This window comes from Brassica napus, chromosome A7, assembly GCF_020379485.1.
Source record: "Brassica napus cultivar Da-Ae chromosome A7, Da-Ae, whole genome shotgun sequence".
Taxonomy (NCBI): domain Eukaryota; kingdom Viridiplantae; phylum Streptophyta; class Magnoliopsida; order Brassicales; family Brassicaceae; genus Brassica; species Brassica napus.
In genome coordinates, this window is record NC_063440.1 from 26,956,150 (window position 1) to 26,973,565 (window position 17,416).

Consider the following 17,416-nt stretch of genomic DNA (forward strand, 5'->3'; position numbering starts at 1 on the left):
GTTTTTATTATACACATAAATCGCACTATATAATTTAGTCTAGTAATTCACCATATTATATATTCCACAAAAGGTACAGAGTCGGAGACTCTACACCAAAAACAAACCAAGATGAAAATTGACAAAAGCTCTCTTTGTCAAAATAAGATTGACAAAGCAGATAGGGAACGTTTATTAACATTTGCCAAATTAATTTAACATTTACACCAAAAAAAAAACATTTGCCAAATTATGTTTTGTACTAGCAACATGCTTGCGGCATTTGATTATATGCTCTAATCTTCTAATCACATCAGACATATATATGTCATGTGTGTGTGTAGGTCTGTGCGTGTGAATATGCAGATTTAAATAAGTTAAATGATCAATAATTAGTACCAAATTGACGTTATTATATTCTCTTGGCGTGTGACATGTTGAAGCGCCTCATCAATAGGTCTCACTCACATTACAATACTCAACCTGTTCTGTATACTATTGGCTAGATGGATACTTTTGCTTTTGTGATGGCTCTCAGACATTCTTTATTTTTCATGCCAACTTTCATTTTAAACAGTGTGATATTCTGTAATAGTGTAATTAATAGTCGAACATTGTAATTTCCTAGGTTTTCATTTTAGTGTTTAGTAGATACTTAGATTGAACCATGACTTTCCTTAAATTCTCTTATGAAATTAAGCCTCTATCTCAGGCCGAGGCTTTTGAGGTCAAAGACAACCTCTTTGAGGTGCCTTACCTGCCACGACGTATCGCTTTCCAAAATAAAAACAGTATCTACGAAATTTATTCTTCTTGTCGTCTTCTTATAACTCGATTATGAATTAGTTGTTCCTAGCTTGCAAATCATTCACAGCATTGATTCCAAACAATAAGTATTTAATAACACAACATAATAAATTGGACACATTTCTTTCTCCACCTATGCATCTCACCTTGATATTTTTATTGTATATGTTTCTTGGTTGATTATAATCAAATAAAATCATATATAATAGTGTTGACAAACAACACATTTAGATAATGTATTGCGTATGTTTGCAATCTATCTCTCAGATTCTCCGTGGCTGCTACGCAAAAAGGACTCCGCAACAGAAGTAGGGGTGAGTAAGAAGTATATCATCATGGATAGTTTAGGTATATGTAGAAATAGTCATTTCATGCACAAGTTTGTCATTATGACGAGAGTGTGTCGCTCAACTAATCTCATCACGACTTGAACAATCTCAGCCGTTCAAAATATAACACTTTTTTACCTTATCCATATCACTCATTCTCACGTAATCAAACTTCAAATCAAAAATATATACTACTAGCATATTATTTTTTATATCGAGAATATAAACTAGCACTTTCTTTATGGTAATGGAAATTGTTGACAAATAATGAGAAGGTTGAAGAAATTGACCATAACCAATGATAGTGGAATTTCAATAATACAGTGAAGTCTAATCAAAGGGATATCATTATCCTTTTTGCTACAAAAGGATTAAAAATTCTTCTTTTTTTTTAGTATGAGACTTGTCGTTTCAGCATTGATCTGCACCAATTGAATTGATTGATCGCAGCCAAACAAGAACACTCTTGAGTTGCAGTAATAAGAGTTTGGTTGTAATAAAAGTGTTAGAAATAAATTCATCAATGGAATACTCTCTTTATATTTGGGCAGATAAACACTAAAATGATTTTTTTTTCTGAACCATCTAAATTTTGTAAGTAGCGATTGATAAAAGGTTTAATTAGCGACACCCATTAATATATTAGTGTTTTTCTTTTGCATTTCAAAAATAATAATTTCTGAGATATTAACTTATATAGAAATACAAAGAAATTATTTTCGAAAATTATACAAGATGATAACAACATTAAAGTGGGCCGTAAGGTAAGAAACTAATTTTACAATTACAGTGATAATCTTTATAAAAAAATTATTTCCTTGATATTTTTTTCAAGAAATGAGAAGCAGAGATAAGGTCAACGGCTAAAAAATCAACTTGCTGAATATATATATTTCTGCTGGTCAGTGGACGTATTTTAGTTGTACATACTATTTGTTTTACATGACAATTTCTTTGGCTTTATTATAAAGTAAATGTTTATTAAAAAATTAATTTATAGCACAAGCAGAGAGTAATCTACTCAGAGAGAGTAAAAAACAGTTTCCTGAAATATTTTATTATAAAACAAATGAAAAAAAAAGAGGTGTGTTCGTTGTTCGTGTAGCGGAGATAACGTAGTTTGTTTCCGCGTGCTCGAGGAGGTGGACGAGACATATAACTTCTACATAGAGAGAGAAAGCAAACCCCAAGCAGTTGAAACAGAGAAGGCGAGTAAAACAGAACAAGGAAGGAAGACAAGAGATTCTAGTTCTCTGTAAGTTTCTTTCCTTTGAAATTATTGGAATCTTTACAAAAAAAAATTCAAGATTTATTTCAGCTAATGGTTACAGATCTATTGCTCTATGTCACTCTGCTAAATTTCTTTAAACAGTGATTATGAAAATTCATGGATCTTACTTTCTTATAAACCAATTTAAGCAAAAGTTTCAGCTTTAGACAATTAGTTTGTTAGGTAAGAAAACCCAAAACTGTGATTATAAAACATCCTTGAATCAATAGTCTTTGTTTCCAACTTGCTATATATCTGTAATAACTCTCCAAAGTTTCCTCTTTTATCCTTGAAGTAGTAAAGACTTTATCTTTTTTTTCCTCTCAGTTGAATCCTTCAGATGGGTTATACTACTTTGAATCAGATCTCTACTATTTGGGACCGTTACTAATAATCAGACTATGTTCTTGGGAGAAGCACAGAGACTGTTGTTGCTTTGTTCACTTTTGCTTTATTACTTATTCAGAAGATTCTTTCATTTTGAACGAGGTTTTCATCCCCAAAACATCTTTTCTTTCAGTTTGAAGTTTTTGTTTATCTTCTCTTTTTATTACAAAAGCCTGTGGTGTTTCCTGCTTTAAACAATGTTCTGTCTTTTTTTTTTTTTTTTAACATTGTTCTGTCTTTATTTCTATTGTTCCTTACTTTCTCCTCTTCTTTTCTCTTTGCTTTCTTATTAAGTCTCAATTCATAATTTGAACTCAAACTCTCTAATAACTTTTCTCTGTTTCAGAACGTTTGAGAGAGAACACACCAAAACAATGTCGTTCCGTAGCATAGTACGCGATGTGAGAGACAGTATAGGCAACCTATCTCGCCGTAGCTTCGACTTCAAGCTAAGCAGCCTTCACAAAGAAGGAGGTGGTAAGTCTCGCGGTTCGGTTCAAGACTGTCACGAGGAACAACAACAACAACAACAACAGCCTTTAGCACTGCTGGTTCAAGAAGCCCCTTGGGCGAATCTGCCTCCCGAGCTGTTGAGGGATGTGATCAAAAGGCTGGAAGAGAGCGAGAGCGCGTGGCCTGCGAGGAAGCACGTGGTGGCTTGTGCTTCTGTTTGCAGGTCGTGGAGAGATATGTGCAAAGAGATTGTTCAAAGGCCTGAGGTTTCTGGGAAGATCACGTTTCCTGTTTCGCTTAAACAGGTAAAAAAGGATCTTTGATTCTCTTTTTTTTCCTAAGTAATGTTTGTTTTGGTTAGTATCATGATTTTGTTTTTTGTTTGGTTATGTATTATATAGCCTGGACCAAGAGATGCAACAATGCAATGCTTTATCAAGAGGGATAAGTCTAACTTGACTTACCATTTGTACCTTTGTCTCAGTCCTGGTACAGCTTCATTTCCTCTGTTCTTAGTTTTCAATGTTTGTGTTATGTTTTGTGATGTAGGGTAAGTTTATAGAGTTTGAGAATACTGTTCTCTTCTTGGCTTTTTATTAAAAGATTTTTAGAAATCATTTTTTATTAATCAACAACCGAATAATACCCATACTTCTATACCCATATTCTTATAGAAATCACTTGTTAGAAACTTAGAACCCACCTTTCATATTACTTGTTTTTAGAGTTTAAAATATGTTTTATTTTAAGTGTCAGTTTTTTGTTTTCAATGCATTTATTTGTTAGTTTTTCAATTTTACCTATATTCTTATAGCTCATTAGTTAACATAATCAAATAAAAATGTATTAGTTAAAGGTAAAATAATAAGAATTCTACGATTAGATAAACACCAAATAATAAGAGATATACTTAAAAATCAGATAAAACATATCTAAAAAATTATTATGTTAATATAAAATAACTAAGATAATTACTTAATAAATATAATAATTTTAATATATCTTGAATTTGCCCTGCATCATTTTGTCTCATTTTCAGCTTTGTTGGTCGAGAATGGAAAGTTTCTTCTCTCGGCGAAACGCATAAGAAGAACCACTTACACAGAGTACGTCATCTCCATGCACGCAGACACCATTTCAAGATCAAGCAACACCTACATTGGCAAGATCAGGTAACAAAACCAAAAACAGTTTTCTTAATTATTTATAAAACATTGTTTAAACCTCGGCTTAATCGTTGATCCTCTCTCCCCTCAGGTCTAACTTTCTAGGGACAAAGTTCATTATATACGACACACAACCTCCATACAACAACAACAACAAACCCTCTCAAGCGGTTCAACCTTTAGGACTTAGCCGCAGGTTTTACTCAAAGAGAGTCTCTCCCAAAGTCCCTACCGGTAGCTACAAGATAGCTCAAGTGTCTTACGAGCTAAACGTTCTTGGCACTCGAGGTCCGAGGAGAATGCACTGCGCTATGGACTCTATCCCCGCTTCTTCTCTTGCGGAAGGTGGAACCGTGCCTGGACAGCCTGAGATCATTGTCCCCCGGTCTATCCTCGACGAGTCTTTCCGCACCATCACATCCTCCTCCTCCTCGAGGAAGTTTATTAGCGATTACTCGGCCGAGTTTAACAGCGCTAGGTTTTCAGACATTCTTGGTCCGTTAGGAGAGGAGGAGGAGGAAGAAGGGAAAGAGCGTGTTTCCTCGCCGCCTCTTGTGCTGAAGAACAAGCCGCCGAGGTGGCACGAGCAGCTTCAGTGCTGGTGTTTGAACTTCAGGGGACGTGTGACGGTTGCGTCGGTTAAGAACTTTCAGCTTATAGCAGCAAACCAGCCTCAGACTCAGAGTGATGGTCCGGACAAGATCTTGTTGCAGTTTGGGAAAGTAGGGAAAGACATGTTCACGATGGACTTCAGGTATCCGCTGTCTGCGTTTCAGGCATTTGCTATATGTTTGAGCAGTTTCGATACCAAACTCGCATGCGAATGAATTAGAAAAGAGAGAGAGCTTTGTATGTAATATATATATCACATGTGGTTTGTATGATTCAGGGAGATTCTCATCATGTGGTGTTTTTATTTTCACCTGAGAATCTTTAGTGTTAGATTTGTTTCAAAGAATCTTTATTTGATTATATATTATGGTCTGCTTATGTTGTTTATCAATGCATCAAAAGATAGTTTGTCTAAATTTAATTTTTAAATCTGTAGTTTGGTGTATTGCATATAATTGTCAAAAGCAAAACGAGAATAACTACTGATATCATATAGCGTTATCCCTAATCTTTTTTTTTGAAACACTCACTATTCGTCTTCAATGGCAAGCACTAAGTCAACGAAGTGAGACCCTCATCCAGGAGTTTTTTTGTTGTTGGTCTGTGTTTGTGATTTCTTTTATGATATGTTTGAACTTTTTTTCTTCCAAAAGTTTCATTTTCCTTTTTTTCAAAAATGCTATTAATAATTTACTTATGCATAATAATAATTTGAATTAGGATTGTAACACTAACTCAAATCACTAGATAAGATATCAGGCTTTGTAATTTTAAAACTATATTATGTGAGGAAGTGACTGAACCTACTATACAAATAGATGGAATCTTTGTCAAATATTAAAATAATAATATCATATTTGTGCAAAAGTCTTTCAAAATATCTTACATTTTCAAGAGTTTTAAACTTTTTGAAGACATTTTAGATATTTGTACTTGATATGATCTAATTAATATCTTAACTTCAAACTGATAGTGATTTTCTTTCAACATTTTCTATATATATGAAAGTATTTGTCTTCAGTAAAAAAAAGTATTTGTCTTTTCCCTTTCGTATATATGAAGTAAAACGTAGATTAGTTTACAAAAATATAGTAAATTCCAAATGCCATAACAAGCTTCACTATTCACTCTCTTCTGAAAGACAAGTATTAAGAATTGATCCAAGAGCCAATGAAAACATATGTAATGTTGCTTAGAATATTTACAATGAAGTAAAATGTCGCATCACATGCCATACACGTAAGAACACTTTCATTTTTATTCCTCCCTCTCAATTATTACATATAAAAGTACTTTATATAGATGTCAACATGCATGATGCATCACCTGCGTTTTGTTTATATCATCAGATTCTTAATATATTTATTACAAGAACCTCTAGATAATCATGTAATTAGGTTACTTGAGATGGAGGCATATATATCTACGAGGTCCTTCTTCCTCCGCAGCCATTCTCTCTCTGACAGTTGAAGTAAACAGCAGCCACGGGGAGACCAAGATTGTAGTTCTCAGCGAACTCACGAGTGTTGAACCTTTGGCGCCACTGGGGTGCATAAACCGTTTGTCTTCCGAGTTGTCGGAACAATATCAATGCGACTCGGTGAATTCCTGATGTGGGACATGGATTCTCGTAGTACACCAACTCATTGCCTTGACAAAAAGTCATCAAACATATATTCGATTAACGCTTGGAATGGTTGAAACGGACATATAAAACATATTGCATATGATGCAGGCTAATGTTCACTTCATGGCAAACAGTTGATTAATTGCATATTTGCATATATGGCTTTTGTCTAGGAATATATATGTACTTATTAGTGAATCTATATAGTTAATTAAATAAACTCACCGTTTGGCAAAAAAATAAAATAAAAATAAACTCACCAAAAGTTGTTCCAGTTGTGGCAGGTATATCTGTCACCAACCTGTAATGAGACTGTATCCATTTAGATTATTGTTTAGCCGCATAATTAAATAAAAGCTACTTGTCAACAAAGCATATGCATCAACGTCTTTCAAAGTTTCCAATCATTTGCATATACCTGAAAAAACATATGTTGATGCTACTAATAAGTGGAAACTAAACCTAACTACAAGTCTTGTCATGTACTTAAACAGAATCTCTCTGTAATTCATCTAATGACAAGTAGCTCTCTCAAAAGTTTATTCTCTATATCCTCTTTTAGTTCTATAGGAGTGGACACAGATTGAAATACTATCATAATTTTGGGTGTCTCGTGTAGGTCTAACTTCGATGTCTCCTATGCATAATATAGAATAATAAATACAAACCAATGGAGGTATTCTCGGAGGTACGGGTTGCTTGGGCTTGGCACATCTGGATCCACCATAACCTTTAAAAGTAACCGAGTAAGAAGATGATGATGAATTATCAAAAGCGATCAAGATAACACGAGTATTTGTTTCTCTCTAGAATCTGACATGCAGATCGATGATATAAAACACAGGAAATAATTACAAGGTGAAACTATTTCAAATAAATATATTGAAGGGTTAAATTACGTTATAAAAAATATAGTAGTTGCATGTCCTGATGTCCAAATATGTATTCAATTCATATATCAAATTATGTTTTTAATTCATAGATATCAAACTATGTATTCAATTCCCATACCCGAATTGAACCTGTATCAATTGCTTGATATTTATCTATGCATTTTTAGAGATACATGTGTACGATTACTATCTTTACATACTAAAAGTAATTTTATTTTATTTATAGAAAGTTTATTGTAACTTAGTATTTTACCCAAAAAAAAAAGTTTATTAATGTTGAAAAAAATTAACTAACCAGAGGCGCCGAAATTCCCCAAAAATTACTAAAAATTCAAAAGTATTTTTTTCTTAATCGAAAAATTCAAATAATTATGCATGAAAATATTGCATGAAAAGCTTCACGTAGATAAATAAGTAAATAATCTATCTTATTAAAACTCAAGTACAAAATTGGAGTGTTTGGAGACTTGAATAGGACTATTAAAAAAATTTAGAGTGTTTGGAAACATAAATTGTAGTCTTTTAAAAAAAATTAATTTTGTTTGGAAACAAGGATAATAGTATTAAGAAAAAAAAGTAATGGGCTTATGTTTTTAAGAAAAATTAAAAGTCCATCATATTATAAAAAACTATCTATCTGGGCGAGATTTAAAATATACGAAAACGGGTCAATCTAATCGCCTAAAACTTTTTCTTTTCTAAACTAACCATAAAACAAAATTTAAACTTTATACACATATTTCAAATCAAAATAATAATTTAAAGTTGATTTATATCAAAAATTGATTAAAAACTAATACATATATTCAAAAATGGATTTTTACTAAACTATTTTTCAATAACCATTATACAAAAATGTTGTCAATATATATAATAAAAATACAATACAAAGCCCAATTTGAAATACCAACTCAAATTATCGTTTTTATATTTCCTATTAAGTTTTATAAATATAATATATATAATTATTTATATGATGGTACGTATAAAATACTATTAATTATATGATTACTTATATGATGGTAAATATAAAATACAATTAATTATATGATGACAGTATACGATATATAATAATGAATAGGGATGAGATTTCGGGCACCCATACGGGTTTGGTTCTGATCGGTTTGTGTTTCGGGTTTTCGGAGTCAAAGATTTAAGCCATGTTAGGATGTTTCTAAATTTTGGTTTGAGTTTGATTCGGATCTTTGCGGGTTTGGTTCGCGTTTGGATAACCCATTTAAATTATTTTTAAAGTTTTAAATCATTATCTATTTTAAATTTCTCAAAATCTATAAATAAAATAATATATTACCTATAAATTTGAATAACATATGTCAGAATACCTAAGCTTAACATATCAATTGGTTTGATTTAAAATTTTGGATACGGAATCAATAATTATTTTAAGTATTTTTGGTGATTTGAGTATACTTTAACTATTGCAGATATTTACTTTTGACTATCTATATATATATTTTCAAGTATTTAAACCAATTTAAAAGTATCATTCTTAATGTTTTATATACGTTAAATCTAAAAATAATTAATATATATATAAGTATATAAATCTATTTTTAGATAAATTCGAGTACCCGAATACTTCGGTTCGGATCAGATTTGGTTCTCTAAATAATAAAATTTTGAATAATTCGAATATTTAATCAATTTATGTTCGGGTTTGGTACTATATTTTCGGATCGGTATCGGTTCTGTTCTTTGGATTCATTTTGTAAAACCTTAATAATTACATGAAAAACAAATATCAACATATTTTTTAAAATGTACACCCGCGCGCCTGCGCGGGTCAAAATCTAGTTAACGAAATTAAAAGACAAATAGCGAACCAAAGTGTAGAAATTTCTGAGGTCATCTCCTCCAATCTCAACCGTTGGTTTGTTCAGAACTTGAGAAGACCTTAGATCCATTCCATTAGTTATCTGTCTTTGGCCATAAGTAACATTAAGAGAAATCAGTCTCATGAAAGGATCAACAACATCTCCTACAACTCTTCCTACGATAAGAGGGTCTCTCGGACTTAATGACATGATCTTTGATTTCAAATCTCAACAAAATGTTGGTTTTTGTTTTCTTCGTGTAAACCCTATGTTCCTATTTCTATATTTATAATGTTTTGGGAATGGCGTTAACATATTCGAGTCGCTGAAAAATATCATTACTGCAGTTCGTGTCTCGTCATCTTCAAGAATCTAAAACTGGTTCGACGTACGTACATCACTTCTTGAGTTATCGTCTTCCTATTCATTTTTTCCTTTTTTCTCTTGGTTGTGATGTTGTATACTTGTATCCCAAATCCACCACTCAAATTAAAAGCTACAATGTTCCCAATAATATGTCACCAACTTGCTACTCGCTAGCCAATAATATTTGGTTCTGTTTACTTCTTTTTGGGATTAAAATACATCAGTCAACCATGCTATATGCATTGTGCATTTTTTTTCTTGTAGTTGCTGAAGAAGGCACGTACTACTATGTATAGGTAATGTGTATCTGAGGGAACCAAACTTTCCCTAATCTCTTCCACGTCTTCTGTTTATCTATTTCTAAGAAGCCCAATAATAGCATCAGTAAACTATATCGCTCAAAAATGTCATCGATTAGAGACGAAACGTTTAGTTTTGCACTCGACATAACTTTGTTCCCTGGTCCCTGGACAATTAATAGACAATAATTAGATTAATCCTATATAAGTATATGATAATTATTTCTCCAACTCCAATATGACATATTACTAATTCATTAGCAAGTTGATTGTTCATCGAATATATGAGCGCGAAACTTAAAAAGAATCTTAATATGCCCTTCATCAACTTTGATATCTCTCACGTTAAACTAGGTCTAGGAATTCAAAGCTTCGTTTCAGTTTGGTTGATTAGTTTGTTCATGTCATATTAAAACTAGGAAATTCTTTTAGGAACTAGAATAAAAATGCAAAACTTATTTGATTTTTATCTACAACATTTATTTACATTTTTCCTGTTTACTGAATTTTTTCATTTGCTTCATTTGATTTTTGTTTGGTGCTTGTCAGTTCATTTTATTTTATTTTTAGTGTAAGTGACCCGTGCAAAGAGTTTTTGATGCCCTATGCAAAATAAAAAAAATTAGCCAAGTTTTTAAATATATATAATAAGGAAACTACAAAATTGAAAGAAAATTAATAAACAGTTTGTTGGAGTAAAAAAACTGTTTAGAAATATACAGCAAAACAAAACTTATGATACAAATGTGGTAATTCATATAAAATTTTATGTAGTATAAAATTATAAGAAAGTAACAGATGGAATAAAAATTAACTATTAAGTAGAAATTTAATTAAAGCATAACCTAATGTAGTGGAAGTTATATATAAACAAGTGTCTGAATAAATATTGAGAAAGAAAGATTTATTTTGTAAGAAGAAACATTGATTTACGTACACCATATGAAAAATGTATATGTAAACATGCCTCTAAATTTTATTTGAAATCAATTGATGCCGTAAGCCATTGTTTATTTTTTAACCAAATAGGCACGGCTATGAGTGTAACAAATCAAGTTTAGTAAATGGGGTAAATGACATGTTGCTATATAGGTTTATATCTTTCTACACAAAATGGCATTAGGTTTGTAAAAAGGTTTTCGAAGCGAATAAATTTAATTTAAAAAAAATAATAATAATGACAGGTTTCTATGGCTTAGTACCATTTTTACTGGGCCAAGTATGGCTTTTTAACGTTTTCATTCTCATGTTTTGAAAAGAAAAATATTAGCAAAGGAAAAAGATTAAGATAGCCGGTTGTCTACATATACATTCTTGTGATGTCACACATCCTTTCATTTCTGATGCCTTCAGTTTTAAGCACTTACGTTAAAGTTGGGGATGCTGATCACATGGCACACCGTGTGAGACCTCATGTAGGAGTTCTCCCTATTGTTCCTTTTGGATTTGTGCTTCTCTAAATTATGTTCGATTCATTTTAAAAGTTCTTTACATAACAAGATAATTTTTTTAGAAAATATATTGGGATGTATGAAGCCCTTACTTGATTTGATTACTTAAACCAAAATATATTGATTTTTCCCTTGAATACTTGACTTATATAAAAATAATGCTAAGTTTGTTTCGACATTTGCAAGTAAACAAACCTGCTTTGAAAATCTATGGTGTCTCTATCAAATTTCAGCTCAAGAAAATATTCATAGTTTGTTAATGTCATTAGCTCATGGAAAAACTAGTAATTATGTTGGTTAAAGAAGTGGCTTTATGTCTTTTATGCAATGTGCATATAGCTTGGATATACTGTTCTATTTTCCCTAAAAAATATCTATTTTCCCTTTAAAATATCTATTGTCCCATCATTTTCTCTGTAAAAATGTTATGTCTTTTATGCAATGTGCATAGCTTGGATATACTAATCTATTTTCCCTTTTAAAAACTATCTATTTTCCCTTTGAAAAATATATATTTCCCTTTTTAAAAATATCTATTTTCCCTTTTTAAAAATATCTTTATTCCCTTTAAAAATATCTATTTTCCCATAATTTTCTCTGTAAAAATGTCCCCCCCCCCTCCCCCACCATTAGTAGAAGTATATGAGGTCATTTTATATGCCCTCTTTTCTGGAAGTAAATTATTGGGATATGGTCCACTGAAAATACAGCGAATGAAAATAATGTGATGTAGGTTACTTTATTATTTATATCATTATATGTATTCATTTCGAATGACATCAAATGTCGCATCAGACAGTATTATACGTGTAAGTCTCTTATTTTCTTTCCTCGACTATTACATGTAAAGTATATACTTCATATAGATGTCAGCAAGCACTACCGTTCTTATCACTCGTATCATTGGATTATTAATGCAACAACCTTAATGCTTAAATATATCTAACTAACTAAGATGGTAGAAGTGTTTCAAAAAAAAAAGAAAAAGACTAAGATGGTAGATCACATTGAATGTACGAATCCACGAGTGTTGAACCGTGGGCGTCACTCGGGTGCATAAACTAAGATACAAAACATAATGGATACTTCACTAAGTTTTAGGCATATTTAACCCACGAAATATGTTTTCTTCTTAAACTTTGGTTGCATCCTACTTATAAGAAAATTGATCCGGTAACCGGTTCAACCCTATTAAAAGCCTAAGTTTTTGTTCGTTATATATTATTTAAATCCCAAGTTTGTTGATTAATTGCATATTTGCAAGTATGACATGGTGAATCTACACGAGATCATTAAGCTCACAAAAGGCCGTTCCAGATGTGGCAGCTATATCAGTTGTATTAGTCACCAACATGTGATCAGCGTATCCATTTAGATTCGAGATATGCTTTAACCACATACCTAAATAGTTAAATAAAACGCTACTTTGAAGAGAGCATGCATCAAAGCCTTCGAAAGTTTCCAATCAAGCATATATAGAGGTGAGACTAAAAAAGAACATGTTGTTGCGTGATAGCTATGATATAACATGCCAGTCTCAAGAGAAAACTAAATCTGACAACAAGTCAAGTCCTGTACGATGCAAGAAAAAAGGGGTCAAGTTATGTACATGTATGCTCTCTGTCTGTAAATAACAATTAATTGAATGCCGCACATACAAAGTGCAAGTTGCTCTCCTAAAAGTTTGATTCTATATGCACCCTTTTATTAAAAGTAAACTATCGATTTATATCTCATGTAATGAGTTAGACACATGGGCACTCAGATTTTCATGTCAATTCTTTTCAGGTCTTCGGATCTCTCGCATCTTATACATTTGAACCTAATTATGTAATAAAAAAATTTCAGTTTCAGTTCAGAGTTTTTTAGATCCAGATCGTTTGTTTCGGGTATAAAATTAAAATACATGTAGTTTTTAAGAAGGTAGAGGATCTGGATCGGTACGAATATTTAAGACCCAAAGAGATATGAAATACACACTCCATCAAAATTTAGTCAAAATCCCTTGTTTTATCTATAATTTTATAAACTAACCAAACATTAACTACTAATAATTAAAATTAACCATTATGATGATCATAAAATATTGCACCGCAAGGTTCAGTATGGGGGCATATGTCATGAACCATCATTATGTTTGTTTGCTAACACGTCGATATAAAGTCGATGAAAAGATTTATTTTCTACTGAGTTAGCAACTATGATCGATTATAAATGGGATTTTAATGAAACAAACCCTTAATTCTCTGCCCATCCATTTTTTAACCCTCAAGTATTTTGATAATGAAATAACTCCTTAACTTAAGTCTGTTAGTATAGTTAGGCTTGACTGTTTAAGAACGTCTAACCCCTGAAGCTTTAAGAACTGACTGTTAAAAACATAAGAAAGTGTTGTTGTTTTTTTTTTTTTTGTGACAAAGCATGTTGTCAAAATTCTATACGTAAAAAAACAAGACGCTTTCATAAACCAATTGGAATTGTGCGACAATCACCATCATCATGAACAAGCATTATAATTGTTGTTCACTGGTTCCTACGAATAAAAGTTTGAAATTTTAAAAGTAAATAACAGTTCAAAATCTGAATACACTGAAAATGAGTTTTAAAACTAAATAATTTTGATTTAAAAAAAACATCTTGAACCATTATCTTTGTCTCGCCAACAATATATCAGACTAACATGATTTTACCACAAAAACAGAGTATACCAAAAAAATAAAACAGAGCACCGTATACGAGAAAAAACAGAGCATCGTAAAGTGAAACATAGTTTCACCAAAACAAAAAAGCACCAAACAGTACAACTTAATAAAAGAAATTGAGTATCATCCTCTAAGAAACTAAGGAGATTGTGCTGGTTGATTGGTAACCTCTTCTTCCGTCATTATTTTCTGTTTTTTTCTCGGTCTTCCTTGAGGTTTCTTAGGTGGTTTAGGCACAGCTTCACGCTTACATGACCGTATATTATGTCCGACTTGTTGACAATTACTGCAGGTCTGTAAATGCAAATAAAGTAAAGTAAGATATGATAAAAAGACAAGTGATACTACCCAATGTAATACATAGTAAATGATAATACCATTTGAACTTTTTCACGTGCAGAAAGAACTTGGGATGGCAGAGCTTCAGTTGGCTCATGAATTCTATCATTGTTCTTTGGTCTCCCTGGCATGATTCTGTCCGGAGGAGGCATAACTACAACATTAGTGTGAGTTTTCCACAGCTCCATTCCATTCACAGGACGAAGACCTTGGATTAGCAACCTTTGCATCATCTGATCTGCACTCAAATTTTGATTTGTCCTAAACTCATTCAAAAAATCAGCTGCTATCTTCGGTGCACTATATAATTTCACTACACCAGTTGGATAACAAGTGTGAGTGCAATTGTACGACCGCACAACCATATTAGCAGGCCGGCTGTTTACTGAGGCATATATCCTCCAACTACAACAATCTTGTACACATACTGCAGCTACTTTCTTACTTTCAGATTTTTGAAAACGAATATTGACCTTCTCTTTAATAGCATACTTCTCAATAGCCTTCTTGCAACTTTCTTTGGAGAGAAACGCTTGACCAACAAAAAAAGAAACTTGGTGGCCATCATCATCTGAATCGTCAGTCTCAGCATAATCATCACGATAAAAGTCAATAGGTTCATCTTCAGGTTCTTCTTCATCTTCCTCTTCCTCTTCTCCAACAAGCACATCTTCCAAATATGGATCATCATCCCTAACAACATATAGATTCATACTTTCCAACTCCTGAATGCAATTAATCATTTCTGCAACGTCAATGTCCGTAGACAATTCCTTCCGATTATAGTCTTCTTTGGATGGGAAATATGAAAACTTCCTCATATTATCTGCAAAACCTTCATTCTGAACCATATCTACTAACATTGATATACTTGGATTTTCAAACTCTACCCTACACCGCCTTATATCACCACCAATATACGAACCATCGGAGGTCCAATATCCACCCACATATAATCGAAAAAAACTCGTTCTGCATATACACATCAAAATGAACAAAGGAACAAATCAATATCAGATCAACAAGAATAATTTTTGGATAAGTGTGTGTGTCGTACTGATTCGTCAATGCATGTATAAAAACAAAGACACAAAGCATCAAGCATGTTTCAGTTTGTCAAATGAAAGAGGACAAAAGTTAATACTTTTAAACTCCTTGTTGGTCGTAATGTGCAAATAAAAGACGGTGGGAATCAAACTCAAAATAACGTTTGCAATTATTTTTGTTTTCTCTCCCTTTTTAATTCTCTATTTGTCAAAACAAAAGTGGAAATACAAAAACCAGCAACTGAATTTGATTTACCTTATCATCTTGGAGCAAGATGAAGTAGAGATTTCCAAAATCCTTTTTTGCCTACGGAGAATGATGAGTAACGAGCAATCGTTTATGAAATTGCACTAACAAACTCTGCCTCTATAGCCACCACACTAATTTTGAGATCTCTATCATACTTGTCGTTGAACCTTTTGAGATTTTAGGGTTTATGAAATCAGATTTTTCTTGATCTCCAAACCAATGTGTTTTATTGTGGTTTAATGCAAACCAAGCATTCATAAAAAGTTTACCGTTTCTGTGATATGTCTTGTTGTTTTCTTCATTTAATAGGACATAAAAGACAAAACTTTTTGGGTTTAAACGTTGTTAACGACGGAGAGTTACTTTTTCTAACAGACTTAAGTTAAGGAGTTATTTCATTATCAAAATACTTAAGGGTTAAAAACTGGATGGGCCCAAAGTTAAGGGTTTGTTTCATTAAAATCCCATTATAAATTAATAATTCCAACATATATAGGCCATACTTAGGAAAAAAATACAAATATAACCTAAATCTTCAAATGAACTCTTCTTAAATTTTGCCTTCAGAGATTATAATCTATCAAGGTTAAGAACTTTCTCGTAGTGATCAAGCCAATATATGTTTTTTCTACATATTATTTTTTATATCTACATAAAGTTCTTTAAGTCTGTGTATGTAACGTTAACGTGCATCTCGTTGTGAACGGTAGAAAGGAATATAGAGGAGCGGATGTGAAACCTGATGGATTTACGTATCAAGAACAACGACAAAGAAAACAAAGAACAAATAGTTGACCTGATCGATTATAATATATACGACGAGACCTTAATCACGGAATAAATCCAGATATCTTCACTGACGACATTGATTTAGCAAATTGTGAAAACCCTTAACGGTACAAAATTACAAATAAAAACTAAGGAACCGTTTCAGTATTTGAACTTAAAACGAAAAGAATAAATCAGATATTTTTTAATAGTTAACGAAGACCCATAACATGTTGGGCTCAAAGCGACCGCTTATCCTACTTGTAGCCTTATACCATGGGCCGGCTCTGTTTATGCATTTCTATGAGTTAAATGTACAATTGATATAAAAATCTTCCAAGCACACAAGGATCTAAATGCAAAAACATGTTGAATCCATATACCAAATTACAGAAAATAAACATTTTAAAGAAAAATATATACTTAATCACTGCATCCATTTACTTGCGTAATTTTATAATTAATGTATTTGGTGTTGGTTAATCTGAAGACTGAAGGGTTGGTGGAACCAAACAAAAATGACATTTCCTTAGTTCTCATCAGAAGCAATAGAAAGGCATGTGACGTGTATAAGCTAACGGCAATCCTGTAATATTTATTTACTGGCGGTTAATGCTGCATTTGAGCTTATTGCTCAGAAATAAGACGAACGTTAGGTGTTGTTGACCAGTTCCAATAGATAGTCTGATATATATGCCATTTCATGTATATTAGGAAAATTTTAGTATATTAATTAATCATTAGGGGATTTTGTATAATGGTTTATTTGAGAAGATATAGCAGCCAACTAAAACTAGGAATAATACTTAGTGGAGCAAGGGAAATGAAAAGGAACTT

The 17,416-nt window shown here is 32.2% G+C and overlaps 3 protein-coding genes across 5 annotated transcripts; 1 reads left to right on the forward strand and 2 right to left on the reverse strand.

Moving 5' to 3' along the window:
- Positions 1-2,042: 2,042 nt before the first annotated feature.
- LOC111213240 (tubby-like F-box protein 1) lies at positions 2,043-5,390 on the forward strand. Of its 2 annotated transcripts, none has more exons than XM_048736324.1 (5): positions 2,043-2,370; positions 3,119-3,530; positions 3,627-3,714; positions 4,265-4,397; positions 4,483-5,390. In XM_048736324.1, exons 2-5 carry the CDS (start codon positions 3,147-3,149, stop codon positions 5,216-5,218), a joined length of 1,341 nt encoding a protein of 446 aa, XP_048592281.1. In that variant the 5' UTR covers positions 2,043-2,370; positions 3,119-3,146; the 3' UTR covers positions 5,219-5,390. The 2 variants fall into 2 exon arrangements, with proteins under 2 accessions (XP_048592281.1, XP_048592282.1); XM_048736325.1 differs by lacking the exon at positions 2,043-2,370 and adding an exon at positions 2,431-2,874.
- A 164-nt stretch (positions 5,391-5,554) lies between these two features.
- On the reverse strand, positions 5,555-9,579 carry LOC106357361 (protein FLOWERING LOCUS T-like). The gene is made up of 4 exons (XM_013797039.3): positions 9,368-9,579; positions 7,299-7,360; positions 6,891-6,931; positions 5,555-6,653 (listed from the first exon to the last, which is right to left on the reverse strand). The coding sequence occupies exons 1-4, from the start codon at positions 9,566-9,568 to the stop codon at positions 6,427-6,429; spliced, it is 531 nt and encodes a 176-aa protein (XP_013652493.1). The 5' UTR covers positions 9,569-9,579; the 3' UTR covers positions 5,555-6,426.
- Positions 9,580-14,124: 4,545 nt separating this feature from the next.
- On the reverse strand, positions 14,125-16,052 carry LOC106423966. Of its 2 annotated transcripts, XM_013864713.3 has the most exons (3): positions 15,818-16,052; positions 14,554-15,487; positions 14,125-14,470 (listed from the first exon to the last, which is right to left on the reverse strand). In XM_013864713.3, the coding sequence occupies exons 1-3, from the start codon at positions 15,823-15,825 to the stop codon at positions 14,315-14,317; spliced, it is 1,098 nt and encodes a 365-aa protein (XP_013720167.1). In that variant the 5' UTR covers positions 15,826-16,052; the 3' UTR covers positions 14,125-14,314. The 2 variants fall into 2 exon arrangements, with proteins under 2 accessions (XP_013720167.1, XP_022544980.1); XM_022689259.2 differs by lacking the exon at positions 15,818-16,052 and having other exon boundaries at positions 14,554-15,501.
- Between the last annotated feature and the right edge of the window lie 1,364 nt (positions 16,053-17,416).